Below are 19,788 nucleotides of genomic sequence, written 5' to 3'. Positions count from 1 at the left end.
ACTAGAGAGTATAGCTGCTGTGTATGGCGTAGCACTACCAGCCTCCCCAAAAGATCAAGGGCAGTGCAATGTTTGCAGTCTTCAATGGTCAGCAGAGCATGTTGTTCTCTGTCCCAGGGCAGTGGAATTCTCACTTCAGTATGTGCTCCCCAGAAGAGTTAGCCAGAATTCTTCCTGACCGCACTTGTTGCAGCGTGGCCTGCTGCACAGGCTCTGGTTAACTCATATAGTCTAGAGCCCTTTGTTTTGAAATGTTTTTAAAAACATTTTGTATATTTGTTTCAAGCTTAAAATAAAAGTGCCCCTTCTTGCTGACTGCGGGAAACTTTGGAATTTCAAAGCCTTCTGGGGCAGGAAGCCTATATCTTTCCTTTTTTAATGCCTCTCTGTGTCTTCTCAGTCTCGCTACTTGAACCGGTCTGGTTGCTTGCCTGTTTGTTGGCTCCATTTTTGCCTTTTAATAAATCAGTTTGATTTAACAGCAACATTGCCAACAAAACTGAATATTGTGACTAGGCAATTATTGTAACTAGATAATTATCTCTGGCTGCTTTTGAAAATATGCTTTTCAGTTGCACCTCAATGTTTGTTTTGCTGTAAATGTCTCCGCATTTCCTTTTGCAGCAGGAGACCCATTATTCTGTTTCAAAGTTTACTGCCGGTGACATTTTTTGCTTCATTTTTTATTAATAAAATGTATCTCATCACTTCTGTTGTGATGAGACTGTATCTGATAGTAAATGGATAAAACGGAGAGCAATGAAATTATGGGATAATCGTTCCAATATATATAAATATTGCACTTTAACATGTTCAGACTTATGATAGCTATGCTACCTTCCCTCACATTAATAGAATAACATCACTTTATATAAACAAAAATTCAATAGTTGAAGCACACACTTCTGTCCAAAAGAATAATAAATACTCCTGTTAAGGCGCTGGACAGGGATTCAGGAGATCTGGATTCTAATCTGGATTCTGGAGATCTGGATTCCTCTTTGATCTTGGGCAAGTTACTTAATTTCTTTGCTTCCATTGCCCTTCTGTAAAATAGGCTAGTACGTCAACAGATACTACAGTGCAGGAGAGGTCATAGGTAAGACTATAAATAAAGACTTAGATAAAATATAGATAAATGCATTCTGCACCCATATGTTGTAAGACTTGTTAGAAATTAAGGGTTTCTTTGGTAAATGTTTGACAGTTTGGTGGCTGAAATCCTCTATCCACAGAACAGGTACAGTGTTAGTGCAAGCTTCCTTATATGTGCTACCACTTCCTTTCATATGCCTTAGTCCAGACCTAGAAGGATGGTTTGTGGGGTGAGGAGGTAGTTTCTTTGTTTTTTCTAACTCCACAGACAATAGTGCCAAATAACTCCTGGTCTTCTGGCTTTTGTGATCGGGATGCTTATTCACTAAGAACTGAATTCACCAAATGGACAACCAACACTTTTCATTATTTAGCTGGACTAGATTTGAACTAGAGCTAGTTCAAGACTCCTACTTAAGATTTTTGTTGTGCTTATCTTTCCATCATGTCAAACAAGATTTATAAGTCTTGTGCATTCTGTGATTTTCTACTTCAGTTGTAAGCTTTCTGGGGCAGAGACGTCTTTTAATATACATTCTGTGAACAAAGGGGCCCTGATCCATGACTGGGGCCCCTAGGCACTGCTGCAGTACAAATACATAGCAATTTTGAGGAAGACTCCATTGTGAATTAGTTAAAAAGCATTTTAAAGTATTTCCCTATTACCGCATATAGTGGTAGATTACTCTTTTGAAAACAACGATCTTGTATATTTCTAAAACTCCTTTTGTTGTATATTGTATCTCATACCACAATACTTGTAAAGGTTTATGGGGCTTTACAAACATATATGGTGATGTTCCCTGACCTGAACGACTGTCCATTCTCTTGTCTTGGACTGAAGAGGGAGGGTTTGAAGATGAGGGATTGGTAGAAGTGGTGGATTTTATAGGAAGATATTCCAGGCATAGGGGGCAATTTACAGTGTGACATGGTAGATTTTAGATTGTAAATGGTTTACGACAGGGACTGTCTCTTGTTATATGTCCACATAGCACCTAGAATACTTTGGGTGCCATATACAATCAAGAATAGTTATATTTGGAGGTTGTATTGTGATGATATTCTGGGAGAGTGGGACAGTAAGTAATGCTGTGCAGATGGTGGTGTGAGGGGAAGCCAAGTGTTGAACTAGACTGCAACACTGCAGTGGGGTCATGGGGGGGGGGGGGGGGTCAGGCCATGATGCTGTATGAAGGCCACATAATGTGGAAGGACGGTGCCTAGTGGAGAAGATGTGATGCTGTGTGGAAGCCTCATTGCAGGGGGCTGCCAAGAAGAGGAGGGGATGATGCCAGGTTGAGAGGGGGGCATGATGGAAAGGTGATGCTGTAAGGAGGCCTCATGGGGGGTGGGGGAGGACAACCGTGACAGTTGTGTTTGGGACAGTAATAGTGATGTCTATGGGGTGGCCTTGTTGCAGGGGGGACAGTGCCAGGTGGGGAGGCTATGTGGTGGGGGATGTAGCAATTCTGAAGGGAGGGTGTGTGTGGTAAAGAGGATGGTGTCAGGTGGGCAGGGTATGTAGTAGGGGCAAGACATGGTGATGTAGAGGGTAGGGTATGTGGCAATGGGGGATGATGCCAGGTGGGCTGTAGGGAGGATATGTTGTTGGGAGAACAGTGCCAGGTGGGGAGGGGGGAGGGACGTAGTGGGGAACACAGGCTGTGGGGAAGGATGTGGGGGATATGGTGTCAGGTCAGGGAGAGATGGGGGACGTGATGCTGTGGGGAGGGTATGTGATGGGGGTGGGGGGGAGGGAACTGTGATGCCATGGGCAGGAGATGCTGTCAGGTACTGGGTGAAATGGGTGATATGGTGATGCTGTGGGCAGGGGCTGTTAGGCATGGGGGTGCTGTGGGGAAGGGACACTGTTAGGCATGGGGGTGCTGTGCAGGAGGGGATGCTGTCGGGGAGCATGAGGGGGTAGGGGGATGCTGTCGGGTGTGGGGAGGGCATGGGGTATGAGGGGGCAGGCGGATGCTGTGGGGAAGGGGGGTATGGGGATGCTGTGGGGAGGGAATACTGTCGGGTGGGGTGTGAGCTGGCGGGCGGATGCTGTGGGGAAGGGGGATACTCTTGGGTGGGGATTCTGTGGGGAGGGAATGGGATGTTGTGGGGAGGGGGGTGCTGTCGGGTGTGGGGTATGGGGTGCTGTGGGGGAGGGGGTGCTGTCAGGTGGGGTGTGAGGGGGCAGGCAGATGCTGTGGGGAGGGGTTTGAGGGGGCAGGTGGATGTTGAGGGGAAGGGGGATGCCATGGGGAGGGGGTGCTGTCTGGTGGGGTGTGAGGGAGCAGGCGGATGCTGTGGGGAGGGCATGGGGTGCTGCCGGGTACGGGGTGCTGTGGGGGAAGGGATGCTGTCAGGTGGGGTGTGAGGGAGCAGGCGGATGCTGTGGGGAGGGCATGGGGTGCTGCCGGGTACAGGGATGCTGTGGGGGAGGGGGTGCTGTCAGGTGGGGTGAGAGGGGGCAGGCGGAGGCTGTGGGGGAGATGCTGTGGGGAGGGGGCAGGCGGATGCCGTGGGGAAGGGAGATGCTGTGGGGGAGCGGATGCCGTGTCCCCTCAGCCTGGGCACGAAACCACCCCTTCTCCCCGCACGCTGAGGGGCCCGTGGCCGAGCGCCCCCCGCCCCTTCTCGTCCCGCCCCCGTGCGCAGCGGGGCCGGATGGGCTGCGGAGCCCGCCCCGTCACGTGGGGGGCGCACAGAGGGTGCAGGATGGTGGCGGCTGCGGCGGCGCCCGGCGGCGGCAGCGGGTAGAAAATGGCGGATTTCGAGGCGTTGAGGGTGAGGAAAAAAAATCCATCTCTAGCCCCACCACCCCTACCCCCACCCGCCATTGCCATCCAGAGCGGCCGGCCTCCCCGCGCCCACAGCTCGGGCGGGACCCCTCAGCCGGGGCCGGTCATTGATATAGGGTCTGACCCCCCCCCACTCCTCACCTGCTCCCTCGCGCCTTTTGGGGGTCCCCACTTCATCTGCCAGTCCCCACCAGGGTCTTGCCCCCCCCCCTCCTTCCAGCCCCGCAGGGTCTTGACCCACTAGCCCCCTCCCCCCCATCTCCTTCCCAATCTGCGCCTCAGGGTGTGCCCCCCCCCCCCCCCAGTGCTCCCACACTGCTGAGGGTCCAGGTTGCATTCATGATTCTCAAACGGAGATTGGGGGCAGGGGCAAAGTGGAGGTGCCCTACTCCTGCTCCCCAGATCTGGAGCTTTCTGTGATTGCATGCCTGGGCGCTGATCTCTCTCTTTATTATTTACCAGAGTTAGATGGGAGCGGGGAGAGAAATCCCCCCTTCTTCCCCCCACAATTCAATGTGAATGTGGCTTTTTTGTTTTTGTTTTTAATCTTTGGCTATTTTATACTACTATTAGTTTATCCTAGTCAGTTTTTTGGGGGTGGGGGGAGAAAGAAAGAGAGCTGCCAGTAATTCTCACCGGAAAATAATCAAAATGATTTAAAAAAGGGAGGACACTTGAGCTATCTTTTAAATGTGACTTGAAGTTAGAGATGAATGCAGGCCTCAAATTAAGGTGCTTTGTGTGCGCACGCGCACACACACACACACTATCATTCATTAGCACATCTCAACGACCTTGTAGTCCTCACCTGTATGTTCTTTGACTTCAAGAAAAATGCTTTCTATTGTCTTACTTTTTTTTTTTTTTTTTTTTTTTTTTAAGAGGTGGAGGAGTGGAAAACTTGCAAATTCTGGTTTCCATTTTCATGTTGAGATTGTTTTCCGACATCTTGAAATCATCCTTATGATTACATCCAGTTTACACTAGTATAGAAAATTTCTGCCTACTAAGTGAGATGATTTGCAATTGAGATCTGAAAGGAAACAATTCTGCCGTCATGTATGGCACCGTTTTTCTCTGTTTCACAGAAATGTGTATCATTTTGTATTAATTGTGGGAGAGGGGGACTCAAACTGATTTTTAAAATCAGATTTGAGAGGTTAAATTTGCCATGGAAATACATTAATTGAATGCAAATTTGTGAATATGCACAAATGCAAGGGCTATGGAAACCGGTATTTTTTTTGTGGCAGAACTATTCCATCTACCCTCTTTCACTTGATGTCTTTTTACATAGTTACATTGAACTCCTGTAAACACTTTCAACATCAAGCACATTTCTTCCTTTGAAATATCTGTTAAAAGTCTAATGCAAAGAGCTGACTACTTCTGCTTTTTTAAAAATATAAACATCTTTTTAATTTCCTTAAAACATCTGCAAACATCTTTTTTTGGTATATGACATTTTCTTTCATATTCTTAGTTCTAGTAAGTAGAGCCCAAGTCTGCAAGAGTGCCATGCTTGCAGTGGGAGTTCTATGTGTAGGAGGTTTGCAGAACAGCTCTTAAACTTTGTCTATGGTAGGGATTTCTGCTGTCACCAATTAACATGAACCCCAGGGCTAGCACCAGTGGGAGCCCTGGTGTAGAGAAGGCTCTAGTAGCCAGGCCACTTTTCACCAGGTTTAACTAACATGTGGGAAACACTGTCAGTTGCCAGAGCTCTGCCTATGTTAGGGCTCCTGCCAGTGCTAACATTGACCAATTTGTTGGAACCATAGCTCTGGTGGGGGAATTTTTTCACACAAAATTCCTAATCCAGATATCAAAGGGGTAGCCTTGTTAGTCTGGATCTTTAAAAGCAGCAGAGAGTCCTGTGGCACCTTATAGACTAACAGACGTATAGGAGCATTAGCTTTCGTGGGTGATTACCCACTTCTTCCGATGCATGCAGTTTTTTGGGGGCGGGGGGAGCATGCATCCGAAGAAGTGGGTATTCACCCACGAAAGCTCATGCTCCTATACGTCTGTTAGTCTATAAGGTGCCACAGGACTAATCCAGATAGGATCTGAGGGAAGAGCAGATTTTGGTCTTCCCGAATATGGGCTTTCTTTCTGATTTGATTTAGTAAGACTTTTTTTTTTTCTTTCTTTCTTTCTTTCTTTCTTTCTTTCTTTCTTTCTTTCTTTTTTTAAGGCAATATAGGTGTGGTTTTGTTTTGTTGGCTTTTTTGGGTTTGCTTGTTTAGTGTTCAACCCCCCTTCCCATGTCATGCTATCGATTGTCTTGTCTCTCTACAAACTCTATACCAGGAAACGTCGGTCTTTTGTTTTAGCCCACCTGCAGTTTGCAATAGAAAGGAGGATTTAGCAAAATGGGTGTTGTCTCAAAGGAGGTATAAGATAAAAAGTTCCCATAAAGTTCATTCCATCTAGTCCCTAATTACGTTGAGTGAATTGGAAATATACATCTGAAATGTCAAGTGTAAAGGTGGACATTCTGAGTTTCTTCACTAGACGATGTAGGTTTTGACACAGCTTAAATTATTAAATTATTGTCTGGAAGGGACTCTTCCTTCTCCATACTTCTATAGATGGAAACTTCTGTAAATTTCCCCCTTCTACAATTCGATTGTTGGTAGTGCTGCTTTATTTTCCCCACTATTTTCTATCTCTTCATAACACCAAATAGCAGGAAGTAAGTTATATGTGGTCTTTAAGCATATTACTACAGTGCAGGTGCATAGCTAAAGTAGTTTTAACTGTAAGCCCTTTGAGGCAGGGATGTGATTTGTATGGTGCGCTAATAAACCATACACATCTATGTAGATTGTCCCTTGCTATGGCTGATAGAGGGCTGTATGATCCAAGAAAGCTTTATATTATTACTAATGTGAATTAAATGATCCAGTAGAGCAGTGGTTTTCAAACTGGGATACGCGTACTCCTTAGGGGTACGTAAAATTTCATCGAGGCATGTGAGAAAAATCCTGTATTGGCAGACAATGCATCATGTTATCCCTTACAGACCTTAACCTCTCCCCGACCCTCCCCGTTTTCATAGGTATATTATGACCCTTCCTCCAATGGGAGTACACAGTCAACTGCATTATTTGGAAGCTTAAAAAGTTTAAAAACCACTGCAGTAGAAAATAGGGGCAAGATCACATTCGTTGTAAATTATAGGAGCCTCCAACTTCCATGATGAGGGTAGGATTTGATGAGAAAAACGATGCTTTCCCTTATCCTCATACCCAGTTTATATTCCTGCCTCAGTTATTGGTTTAGATAAGATACATTGCTAGAAAAAAAAATCCCCATTATCATAGCACCTCACTGCCTCACAATCCTCAATGTAGATATTTTTAGAACACTTCCTCTGAGGGAAATGTTGTTATCCCCATTTTACAGATAGGACAGTGAGGCACAGAGACACTCAGGCACAGATTTTTAAAAAGTATTTCAGCATTGCAAGACCTAAATACTATTGACTTCAGTGAAACTTAGGCTCCTAAGTCACATAGGCCTTGCATTGCTGAGCGAGTAATGTCCATATTTTTAGAGGCATTTAGGTCTTAATGACTTGCTCAAGGTCACACAAGAAGTTTGTAGTGGAGTAGGGAGCTGGGTCTCTTGAGTTCCAGGCTAGTGCCTAACCCCTGGATTACCCTTTCTTTGTAAAAGTTGTAGGGTAATGCTAGATAGTGACTGTTGGTCCAAAGTGATGGCTCTGATGTGTCTATTTCTATTCATCTTACCTGTAAACTGGGGTGTCTGTGATCTGGCTTCTCTAGTCCAGAGACTATCTTGATGTCTGTTTAGCACAGGGAAGGTGGTGGTTTAGGATCCCTTTTTGTGATCCTATGTGGCTGCTGGAGAGAGAAGTGCAGTGCATGTCTAGCCATTAAGGCCTTTACTCCCACTGATAAATCACAGTTTAAAAGACTGAGCATGAAGCTCACCTGTTTGGATTAGTGGATTTGAATTACAGAAATTCAATTCACAGGTATGAAGTTTCTTATTGACAGCCACTCTTGCATGCCCCATAGTCAAGGAGGAGAATGGCTTCTTCTCAAACCGCTTTTATGGATTAACCTCCAGAAATTTCCTCCCTAAATTAGTGTTTTGTGGATTAATCTACAGTATTGTTTGTTTCAGAGTGGTAGCCGTGTTAGTCTGTATCCGCAAAAACAACCGAGGAGTCCTTGTGGCACCTTAGAGACTAACACATTTATTTGGGCATAAGCTTTCGTGGTCTAGAACCCACTTCATCAGATGCATGGCAGAGTTGCTTGCTGCACTGATGCTGAGCAAGCTGTTCACCTCAATATGTGGTCTCTGTCTTGTGAAGGGACAATAGGGCAGCTTGGAAAGCTCAATTTTTATTAGTAAGCGCGCTTGAAGTTTAGAAGCAGCAGATCAGATTTCAGACTTCAAGCTTGATTCTGGGTTTTTTTTAGGCCAGCAGAGTATGGGGATGCTGTAGAGGCAGTGTGCTCAGTTTTCTGGGGTGAAGGAGCATTTTTATGTTGTGTTTTATGATTGTGTTATTAACATACTGTGTGGGGAGCCACGACCAAAGAGTTGGAGGCAAGAAGCCTTTCATTGTGGTTAAAGAAAACCAGGAAATCTTGTAGGAGCCACCATATTCCCAGTTTTTTTGGAGAGGTGTCACGGATTGTCTCAGTACAATTTAGTTTGTAAAATTGAATGCTTTTTATTATACTTCATACAAATACACCAAAGGCTATTGCATTAAAGTATAAGCTTTTGTTGTCTCTTGTAGAAATGGTCATTATCTTTCCCAAGCAAAACAATACTCTGAATGTAGTTTCAAGAAAGTCTTGAGAAAAGTTGTCACCAAAAACATCCAGTGTAAGCCTTACCTCTCACAGGCCTTAACATTCTGGAAAGATCAGATGAATTCTGATCAAGATGGTTTAACTATATAATATAATGGTGTTTCTTTTAAAAGCATTTTAGCAATCTGAGGAACTTTAAGGTTTAGGTTGAAAGAAGCACAATTTTGTGCTTCTCTTAATATTTTGTGTCTCTTGCAAGACTTCCATCTGTGTGGACAATAGAAAAGTTTTAGGTGAACAAGAATATACATGTTAATTCCTTTTACATTAGGAAACATTAGGTGTGACATTGGGAACCTGTCATGCCATTTGGAAGGAAAGAAGAATGTGCCAGCAGAAAGAAATTCAAGTGGATCCACATTTCTGTACCTAAAAAGAAGTTTGAATCCACATCAGGTTTCGTTAGGGCTTGTAAACAATGGAAAGTAAGTAGCATCTCATTTTAATAAACTACATCTGCTTTCTGACTGGGTAATACTTGCTGACACACATCTAATCAGTGAACAGCGCAAGGGACTAATAACATCCTAGTCAAAAAACACGGAGGAGTGCATGCAAGTTTGGAAGTCTCAAACATCTGAGTTTTAAACTTCAGTTGCACAACAGAATCCTTGTGCAGCCATAGACAAGATACTTAAATTTTCTGCATCCATTTCCACACTTTGTAAAATGGGGAGAATAGTTGCCTGCTTAACTAGGGTATTGTGAGGATTAGTTAGTATTTGTACAATGTTTATAACATGTAAAGTGCTATATGTGTTCTTTAGTATTAAGAAATAGAGTAAGAAAATGGTTATGGGATGTGCAGGTATATAAAACATATTTTTGTATATCTACAGTGTACTGTATTATTGCCATACTGTGTAACACTAGTTCAAGTATAAAATTTAAAACCACTGCACTTAACACATTTAATTTTATCCAGTAGAATACTGCATTTTAAAGCGTGGGTTCTCAGTTGCTAGCCAGGAAGGAAACTGCATATTATAAAGTGGATGAATTTTGTTTATCTTGTCATGTCCCATTGTGCACATTTTCAGTTTTTGTAATGTATTACTTGCATCAAGGGCTCTGGGTTTATGATTTCTAACCCAAAGCCAATGTGTAATTCTTGATGAAACTTGAGTGGTGGAATGCAGCTGTGACTAGACAGTGAACAATTGTCTGTAACTATATGCTGTAGAGATCTCAACATTGTTTAGAGCATTCCATTCATTATGTTTAATAAAATAACTGATTGTAGCTGTAAGGTAATCTGTAACATTTGGGACTTCATCCTGCAGTCCCTGCACACACACACATCCCACTGATTTGAACAGAGATTTTGTGTTACAGGTTTGATACCTTAAATATTAAATAAGGGGGGGGGGGGGGAGATGAATTGTAATACTCTAGAGTTTTAAGATCCAGTAATTCACACAAGCAGTATTTAAAGAATGAAAAGTGAGATCATCCATTTCATAGGATTAAAAAAAACTATGGGTTGCTCCTTAATACCTGAGTGGTTAGCATGTAGGGCCAAGTTTTCAGAGATTTGTGTGCATCCAACACAAGCATGCAGTTATGGTTTACAATACCATGCACTGGGATGCATGCAGCTTTGAAAACCTACTGCTTAATTTATACATTTCCTCATTAGCTATCAATTGTATTATTCTTCTTGCCCTCCCTTTTAGGGCTAGATAATCAGATGGTGTAAACAAGCATAGCTCCATTTATTTCAATGCACATACTTATTTTCGAGTTAATCTTGCTAACATAATTTGTTACATGAGTGTAGAGCAGAGAACTGGAATCAGGCGGCCTGGTTCTGTTCATGAGTCTGTCACAGTGTTGCTGAGCCACCTTGGCCAAATCACATAAACTCTCCTTGCTAGGGTCCTTCCAAATTCCTGGCCGTGAAACAGGTGTCAGACCATGAAATCAAGCTATTGGATGGGAGGGGCAGGGCTGGAGGCACCCCTGCCAGGGGCTCCTACCTGGTCCCTGGCTCCAGTTGCTAGTCCCCCCGCCCCCGCGGGCTGGGAATGAATGGGACTTAATCTTCCCCTGCACAGCTGCTTGGGGGGGGGGGGGGGGATCAGACCCACCTCGGGGTACCTACTCCAGCTGCAGGAAGCTCTGGGGCTGGGCAGGGAAGAGCAAGTCCTGTCCCTCCCCAGCTGGGACTAGCAGCTAGGAGGACCCCCAGCAGCACGGGGGAGGTCAGACTCACCTCCACCTCCAGTAACTGCAGGAAGTTCCGGGGCTGCTGCCTTCAGAACCTAGCTCGGAAGGCAGCGCAGAAGTGAGGGTGGCAATCCCATGGACCATGCCTTCCCCCCCCCCCCCCACAACAGCTTTGTGACCCCCCCCCACCCCACCTCCATGACTCCCTTTTCGGTCGGGACCCCCACGGTTACAACACCCTGAAATTTCAGATGTAAACATCTGAAAATGTGAAATTGACTAACTTTCAAATTCTGTGGCCGTGAACTTGACCAGAATGGACTGTGAATTTGATATGGCTCTACTCATTGCCTGTGACAGTCTTGAGATCTTTGGATGAAAGGTGGTATGTAAGTGCATCAGCAGCACTATTAGCAGTCTGCAGACTGCAAGATGAGTTGGGAAAAAAGAATGTAGAGATTCAAGTACTTCTTGGTTGAGGTTTTTTCCAGGTGGAGTAGTGGATTTAGACATGTCTTCCATTAATTTCAGTGGAAAATACCTAAATTCCCTAGATTGTTTCAATTCAAGTCTTAAGTTTAGCAAGTGAACAGGGACTGAGCTTTCAAAGCAATCATGAATAGCTTTTGAATAGTAACTACTTCTTATTTGATTTCAACTTCTTTTTAAATGGGTGAAACTTTCCTGTCTATATTATTTGGATCTAATGACCTTCAAAATCTTGTTTTTGCAAAAACACACTTGAATTATAAAAGCACAGGAAAAATGCTTGAAGTTCCCAGACTATTTTTCCTGTTTAAAACTTAAACATGGTCCAACAGAACTTCCTTCAAACTTTCTCCTCCCTCCCTCCCCTCCCCCCCCCCCCCCCCAAAAAAAGAGAAGCTGATTGGGTGAAACTTTTACAAAGCATGAAGTCATAGCTTGGAAGAGATTTGATTTTTACATCTGAAGCTTGCATCCTCGATTAAAAAAGGGTGAAGGTGGTTATATGTAAGAGAGACTGGAGATTAAAAGTAAATCATGAAAGTACCATCAATAGCCCAGATCAGTAGTGTGAAAAACACGCTGGTAACTAGGCTCTAGTTTTGCAGTGTCTAGAGAACAAACAAAAAAATGAAAACAACTTTTTGGAACCTACATTAGGTCTAACTTGTAAATGGAAATATTTACTGGAAATTACTAAGGCATGATCTTGCAAATAGATGCACAAGAGTAGATGCTTATGCCCCTACAGGCTCCTGTTGATTTTAATGGGGAAACATAAGGTCCATTCTGGCAGATCTGTTTGCAGGATCAGGAAATAAATTATGAAATAGGGACTTGATCCTGCATTCCTTACACATCCAAAACTACGTTGACTTAAAGGGAAAGCAGAATCCAGCTCTAAATGGAATGCTCTGTTAATGAGCATGTTTAATCACTTGCAGTAAAATCGATGTTAGCAATATTTTTCTTCGAAAGCACAAGTTTTGTGCATCAATGCGGTGTACATCTTTTTCTACTTACAAGATGCATCTGAGGTGCATTGACTCTCCATTTAACTTGCGGGTTGTGACATTCATACTAATATGCGATAGCAAAATGCTAGTCTTTAGAATGTCCACATTAAGCATGAGTTGTTTCTATACATGCTTGACTGCAAATTTTGCCTTGATTAATTTTCGGGAATGCACACAAGCAGCAGGAAGGGAAATGGAAAGCGTACTGTAAGGCATAGCCTATTTCTTTAACCCTTGAGTGAAAGAGTTTCCACATTACATTTTGGTTTAAATTCTATTAGTCAAAATGGATTCCATAAATACTATCGGCAACAAGTTTTGTTCCCTTAACCTAAAATAAGAACTTCACATTGCTATTAAATTTCTTTGTTGCATTTTGTATATAAACAGTCTGACATCCAAGAGCATGTTAAGCCAATTAAGTATCTTTCTTTTTAATATAGGAAAATAAGATTTTAATATTTTTTCTAAATTTGAAATACATTGTAAGACTCTTAATTAAACTGTTAACTTAAGCTAATTTTTAAAAAGCCCCAACGTTTTCTTTAAATCTCTATCCCAAGCCCAAAAACAAACCTTAAAAATTTGACTTCATAGGGAGCATGATTGGACCTGAAGGAGGGAAATATGTTGAAGGATTTTAAAATATATGTCCTTTTGATAGTCATTTCTGGATGGCTGGATATGTATATCTCTGATCTATTTTTTTCATGTATAGTTTTTGGAGATTTTCTGATTTACCTGAAGGGAGTGAGAATTTGAGGTGATTTTTAATTTTTTTTATTGGGGGGCAGTCAACTTGAGAATTCTGAGTGTGTGCTAATTTTAGCAGATGTATTATACTGTATAGTGTGAGAATTGTTACATATCCACAGTAAATTTATTTGAAAAATAGAAATTCAAAGATCATGATGATAGTGATTCTAATACCAAGTTGTTACAGAGAAATAACTGTATAGTGAGTGATGTGAATTGGACATACAGAGCTGGGAACTATATAACCATGGGGGGTGGGGGGGAAGAGTAGGATAACAAATCAGTAACTGTGTTACGTCTCTGTTCTGGTGGAGGCAACTGTGGTTTAGACTAAAAATAACTTTTTCCCTACCTACCTCGTCCACAATTATATGATGGATTTATCTACTCTAAGACCAAAATAAGGGATAAAACTATCTTGAAATGTATTGTCAACAGTTTCCAATATCAATATTTTATTTACTTTCAAAAATTCAAGACCATTTATGATTTGGCAGTAAACAAATAACATTTTATAGAATCCTAGGTCCCTGCCATTTCAAACTCCTATTTAGGTTATCTCCCTGATAGCTTTAAATGTACTGTAAGTAACAATACTAACTATCCTGGACAAAATACTAGAATGTGTCAGATCATGGGACTCCCTCTACTTCCCCTGGAAGACTTCCACATTCCACACCTTACCGTGTTTCACTCTCATGAAATTTCTCCTGATATTCACCCTAATTCTTCCCTTCAGCAATTTCGATTCTGTAACTTGTAGCAATATCATGTATCATTCTACATAATTCCTCTCCATATTTATACTGTTGAAATAACTGTAGCCAGTTGTTATAGTACGTTTAGATGGCATCTGTTAGCCAAATATTAATGGGAATTCCCACTAAAAAGATATCAAGACTGTTCAAGACATAATCGCACACTTATGAGAAACTACCTTTCCAATCACAATTACTGTCAACTGCTAATAGTCTAGGAAAAACACACCCCACTTCAAACATTTAAATTGTAGATATTCAAGATTAGTAATTAAAGGATAAAATTGAGGTTGAGTATTTAATGGTAATAGGGAAGAAATAATAGAAACTTATGGTCTGGTTTTCCTGTTTTCCCTTAATCTTTCTCCCTCAATTCCAGCTGAAGTCAATGGGAAGTGTGGGTGCTCCACACCTTTGAAAATGAGGCTCTTAGTTGTTGTCCTAGTAAGATAGAGGGACATGCTTTACAGAACATTGCCTGGGAACCAGGAATAAACTACAGTAGAACCCCATTTAACCATGCCTCCATTATCTGGCTCTCCATATTTATCAAAGCACCAGCTGCCCGGGGCAGACAGTGGCCGGGGCTTGAGAAACCATTCTCTGGTTTATCTGGATTTTTGGTTATCCGATCTGGCTCTAGTCCCAAATAGATTGAATAACCGGGGTTCCACTCGAGTTTTAACACCAGCTCAGTAACTGGTCCCCCTGTTGTGTTGAGTGAGTCTCTTCAAGGAACACTCAACTTGCAATTTTTTTTGTTAAACTGACTAGATCTCAAGTAGCTTCATGTACTAACCTGCCTCTGATTTATTCCCCCCCCCCGCCAGTCTTGTGGTTTTGCATAAACATTTTTCCAGTCATGTTTCCTTCTCTCTTTAAAAATTATCTTCTCTGTGGAATAGACCCACACAAACAGGGAAACTGACCGACTAGCAGAATATGTAGGAGAAATAGTAAACAGTTTAAACACAGAGGACTCTCAAATTCACAAAGTAAACAAGCTGAAAAAAGATTTTATTTTTTTAGGTGTTACTTGTGATAATAGGGGGGAAAGGTCAGGTAGGTGTGAAGTTTTAAGTTGACAGTATCCTTTTAATTTTCTCAAGCATAAAATCAGACAGTTCCGAAAGTTAATGAGTTAATTATAAAATGCCATGTAATTATTTTTTGGAACCTAGATGCACTATGCTGGGTACTTTAAAAAAAAAAAAAAAAAAAAAAGTCATCAAAATTACCTTTTAAATGAGTTGCTAATCCTTTTTAAAATTTTATTTTACTGATTTTTTTCAAAGTAAAGTTGAATGGTAATTCATAATTCATATGAAATTTTGCAAAATTAGTTATCTATCTAGTTCACAGTTTCCCTGACTCTGGAAAGCTGAGCCCTTCTTCAGGAGAATGAAACCAACTGCACCTCCTTTTGATCCTACCTGAGGAAGTGATCCCACTTTTTAGGAAACACTGGTCTAGTTGAATAGGCAAGATGATACTCAAATTTTGAAGATGCGCAAGGGGCAAAGCTATACTTAAGGAGAGGCACTACCGGTTTTTAAAGAATAAATATTAAACCTGAGCTATAAAAATCTATGTACTTTCAGAAATGAATTTTATATGCTATACATATTGGGAGTACTGTGCTAACCTTAACTTTTTTTCTCCCTTTAGAATATGGTATCAAGTTTCCGAGTTTCTGAACTACAAGTGTTGTTGGGCTTTGCTGGACGTAATAAAAGTGGGCGCAAACATGACCTCCTGATGAGGGCACTGCATTTATTGAAGAGTGGCTGCAGCCCAGCAGTTCAAATTAAAATCCGAGAGCTTTATAGGCGTCGGTACCCAAGGACTATTGAAAGTCTGTCTGACTTGTCACCTATAAAACCTTCAGTTTTCAATTTGGATAGTAGCTCCTCTCCTGTGGAACCTGACTTGGCTGTTGCTGGAATCCACCCACTACCTTCTACTTCAGTCACCCCTCAATCCCCTTCGTCGCCTGTTGGTTCTGTGCTGCTTCAAGACACTAAGCCTCACTTTGAGATGCAGCAACCATCACCTCCAATTCCACCTGTCCATCCTGATGTTCAGCTAAAAAGCCTCCCATTTTATGATGTGCTTGATGTTCTCATTAAACCTACAAGTTTAGGTAAGTGTTAACAACAAACTCTACAGATGGCTTAATTTAAGACTGACTAAAGCAACCATCATTTTGATCATTACATCTTATCAGTAAATCCAGATCCATAAAATAGTGAGCTTCCCAAATTAGACATTTGTATAGAGGTCAATATTTCCACTTTGTAAAGACAGTAAATGCTGCTTGGCATTTTATAAATTGCTCTAATTTCCACTCCCAGAAGCAATAATGTTCTTTACCTGCAGCCAAGTGACACTCAAAATCATGGTTCTTTTCTGCCTTTCAAAATACTAAAGAAATTACTTCCTATATGATCTTTGCAGCAAAATGTACCTATGATCAGTATAAGCAAGGAGAAACCTACAAGGGCCAGTAGAAAATGGATTTTGGAAAATAATTTTTGATCCATGTGTGTGATCACAAATTGCGCTGTCATGTTGCTAGAAGGAAGTTGTCAAGGCTAGCAAACTGTCCTCCAGCTACAGAAAATTTGAGATGTTTGTTTTCAGGGTAGGGTGTGAAGAGCCTAGCTCTTCCATAATGAATCTGACATTATACCAAATGAGTGAAGTAGATTTAATCATTTGATGAATGTTGGTTGTGCAGAAAGATTGTTCACCTTACCTGTTATTGACTGAGGCTATGGCTACACTTGCAGAGTTTTTGCGCTGTCAGTTTCACCAGTGATAGGGAACCTGTAAAAGAAAAGGGCCGGTTTGTGTTCTCACTTACTTCCACAGGCATCAGATCGTGTTCACATTTGCAGCACTTCCATCGCCGATGAGAGCAGCGCACTGAGGGGAACTATCCCACAGTGCAGCTCTCTCCATTTTGAGGATAGGCCTTGTGGGAAAGGGGGGTGATTGCGGGGCATCCTGGGTCCCTGCACAGCCTCCTCTCCCCAAACACTGATCAGCTCCAGTAGCTCAGCACTGCTCTAAGCAGGGGATCATTTGCTCCGATAAGTGAGCGCTTGCCAAGAAAACAGGAAGGGGAGTTTCAAAGTTCCCGGGGCTTTACAGGGGGAGGGTCGGATGTCTGTTTACCTGGCAGCAGAGCTGCTCACCAGAGTGGTCACCTTAGACACTGTGGGATATCCTCAGGAGGCTAAAAGCCGTGTGAACAGGAAGAACGTGTCTTCACTTGCACATCACCCCAAAAGTATCACCGGTAAGAACTGTACGCATCTTGTGGAAGTGGTTTTCTGTTTGCGGTGAAACTTTCACTGCAAAAAGTCATTGGCAAGTGTAGATGCTCTCGTGGTTTTTTGCATGGAAAAAGGGACTTTTTGCGCTTTAAATGGCAAGCGTAGACATGCCCTGACTGTTTTTATTGGAGTACAGAATAGAGCTGTTGTGTGCACTTCAGCAATTTGAAGTCCTGGTTATCCTCAGGCCCAGATTTTAAAGGTATTTAGGCCTTGGTGCACTCAGTGTTGCAATGCTTATGTGATTTTTTTAGGGGCCTAAATCTCATTTTCAAAAGTGATCTAGTCCAAGGCTCTAAGTGCCTAGATCACTTTTGAAAATGAGATTTAGGCTCCTAAATGATGTAGGTGTTGCAACGCTGAGTGCACTAAGGCTTAAATACCTTCAAAATCTGGGTCTAAATTCAGCTCCTTGAAAACTTAATATTGTATCTTTGTGAATGTTGGTTTCTGCTTCTCTTCTCCCCCCCCTCCCCCCCAGTTCAGTTTGTTGCATCACATTTAATATTCATGCCTCTAAGACTGCACATAAGGTGGTCTCTACCTCTATCTTTGCTCTCATTTTCCCTCACGCTCCCTGCTTATTGTGGGGATTTTTCTTTTCCTAATTCCTTTCTTTTTCCCCCTCCCCTCTTCTGTACCTGCCCCTGTGACTAGGATAGACTATTTTGTCATCCCTCTTTCCTTAAAACCCATTTCTTCACGCAATCTCTTATAAGTGATCCCTATACTCTCTCTCAATTGAACTTAATCTTTTGAATTGTAAACTCCACAAGGCAAGGATTGTATCGTTTTCTGGTTTTGTACAGTACCAAGCATGCTGGTGCTGAGCGAGTGATATAACAACTAGGGCTGTCGATTAATCAGTTAACTCATGCAATTAACTCAAAAAAAAAAATTGCGATTAATTGCAGTTTTAATCAAACTGTTAAACAATAGAATACCAATTGAAATTTATTAAATATTTGTGAATGGTTTTTCAACATTTTCAATTACAACACAGAATACAAAGTGTACAGCGCTCACTTTATATTACCGTATTTGATTACAAATATTTGCACTGTAAAAATAAAAAATAGTATTTTTAATTCAGCTCATACAAGTACTATAGTGCAATCTCTATCGTGAAAGTGCAATTTACAAATGTAGATTTTTGTTGTTACAGAACTGCACTCAAAAACAAAACAATGTAAAACTCTAGAGCCCACAAGTCCACTCAGTCCTACTTCTTGTTCAGCCAATCGCTCAGACAAACAAGTTAGTTTACATTTACAGGAGATAATGCTGCCCGCTTCTTATTTACAATGTCACCTGACTGTGAGAACAGGCGTTAACATGGCAACTTTATAGCCAGCATTGCATGGTATTTACGTGCCATACATGCTAAACATTAATATGCCCCTTCATGCTTTGGCCACCGTTCCAGAGGACATGTTTCTATGCTGTTGATGCTCGTTTTAAAAAAAAAAAAAAAAGCATTAAATTTGTGTTTGAACTCCTTGGGGGGAGAATTGCTTGTCTCCTGCCTTTTTTTTTTTAACCTGCATTCTACCATATACTTCATGTTATAGCAGTCTTGGATGATGATCCAGCACATGTTGTTCGTTTTAAGAACACTTTCACTGCAGATTTGACAAAACACAAAGAAGGTAACAGTGTGAGATTTCTAAAGATAGTGACAGCACTTGACCCAAGGTTTAAAAATCTAAAGTGCCTTCCAAAATCTGAGGGAGGAGGTGTGGAGCGTGCTTTCAGAAATCTTAAAAGAGCAACACTCCGATGCGGAAACTCTAAAACGCGAACCAACAATACAGAAAATCAACCTTCTGCTGGTGGCATCTGACTCAGATGATGAAAATGAACATGTACTGCTTTGGATCGTTATCGAGCAGAACCTATCATCAGCATGGTTGCATGTCCTCTGGAGTGGTGGTTGAAGCATGAAGGGACATATGAATCTTTACCACATCTGACACGTAAATATCTTGTGAAACTGGCTACAACAGTGTTATGTGAACGCCTGTTCTCCCTTTCAGGTGACATTGTAAACAAGAAGCAGGCAGCATTATCTCCCGCAAATGTAGACAAACTTGTTTGTCTGAGCAATTGGCTGAACAAGAAGTAGGACTGAGTGGACTTGTAGGCTCTAAAGTTTTACATTGTTTTATTTTTGAATTCCGGGGGGGGGGGGGGGGGGGGGAGGGTGTACATAAATCTACATTTGTAACTTCAACTTTCATGATAAAGAGATTCCACTACAGTACTTGTGTTAGGTGAATAGAAAAATACTATTTCTTTTGTTTTTTACAGTGTAAATATTTGTAATAAAAATAAATATAAAGTGAGTGCTGTACACTTTGTAATTGAAATCAATATATTTGAAAATGTAGAAAACATCCAAAAATATTTAAATAAATGGTATTCTCTTATTGTTTAACTGTGATTAATGACACGATTAATCGCAGTAAATTTTTTTTAATCGCTTTACAGCCCTAATAATACAG

General features: G+C 41.8%; 1 protein-coding gene across 1 annotated transcript in view; it reads left to right on the top strand.

Moving 5' to 3' along the window:
* Nucleotides 1-9,046: 9,046 nt before the first annotated feature.
* PIAS2 (protein inhibitor of activated STAT 2) overlaps nt 9,047-19,788 on the top strand; it is a 49,605-nt gene continuing 38,863 nt past the window's right edge. The window contains exons 1-2 of the mRNA XM_065406936.1: nt 9,047-9,183; nt 15,612-16,086. Coding sequence (XP_065263008.1) covers nt 9,061-9,183; nt 15,612-16,086 — 598 coding nt within the window. The 5' untranslated portion in view covers nt 9,047-9,060. The remainder of the gene's footprint in view (nt 9,184-15,611; nt 16,087-19,788) is intronic.

The sequence above is a fragment of the Emys orbicularis genome, chromosome 6 (assembly GCF_028017835.1).
Source record: "Emys orbicularis isolate rEmyOrb1 chromosome 6, rEmyOrb1.hap1, whole genome shotgun sequence".
Classification (NCBI taxonomy): domain Eukaryota; kingdom Metazoa; phylum Chordata; order Testudines; family Emydidae; genus Emys; species Emys orbicularis.
This window is presented reverse-complemented; position numbering and strand designations above follow the sequence as displayed.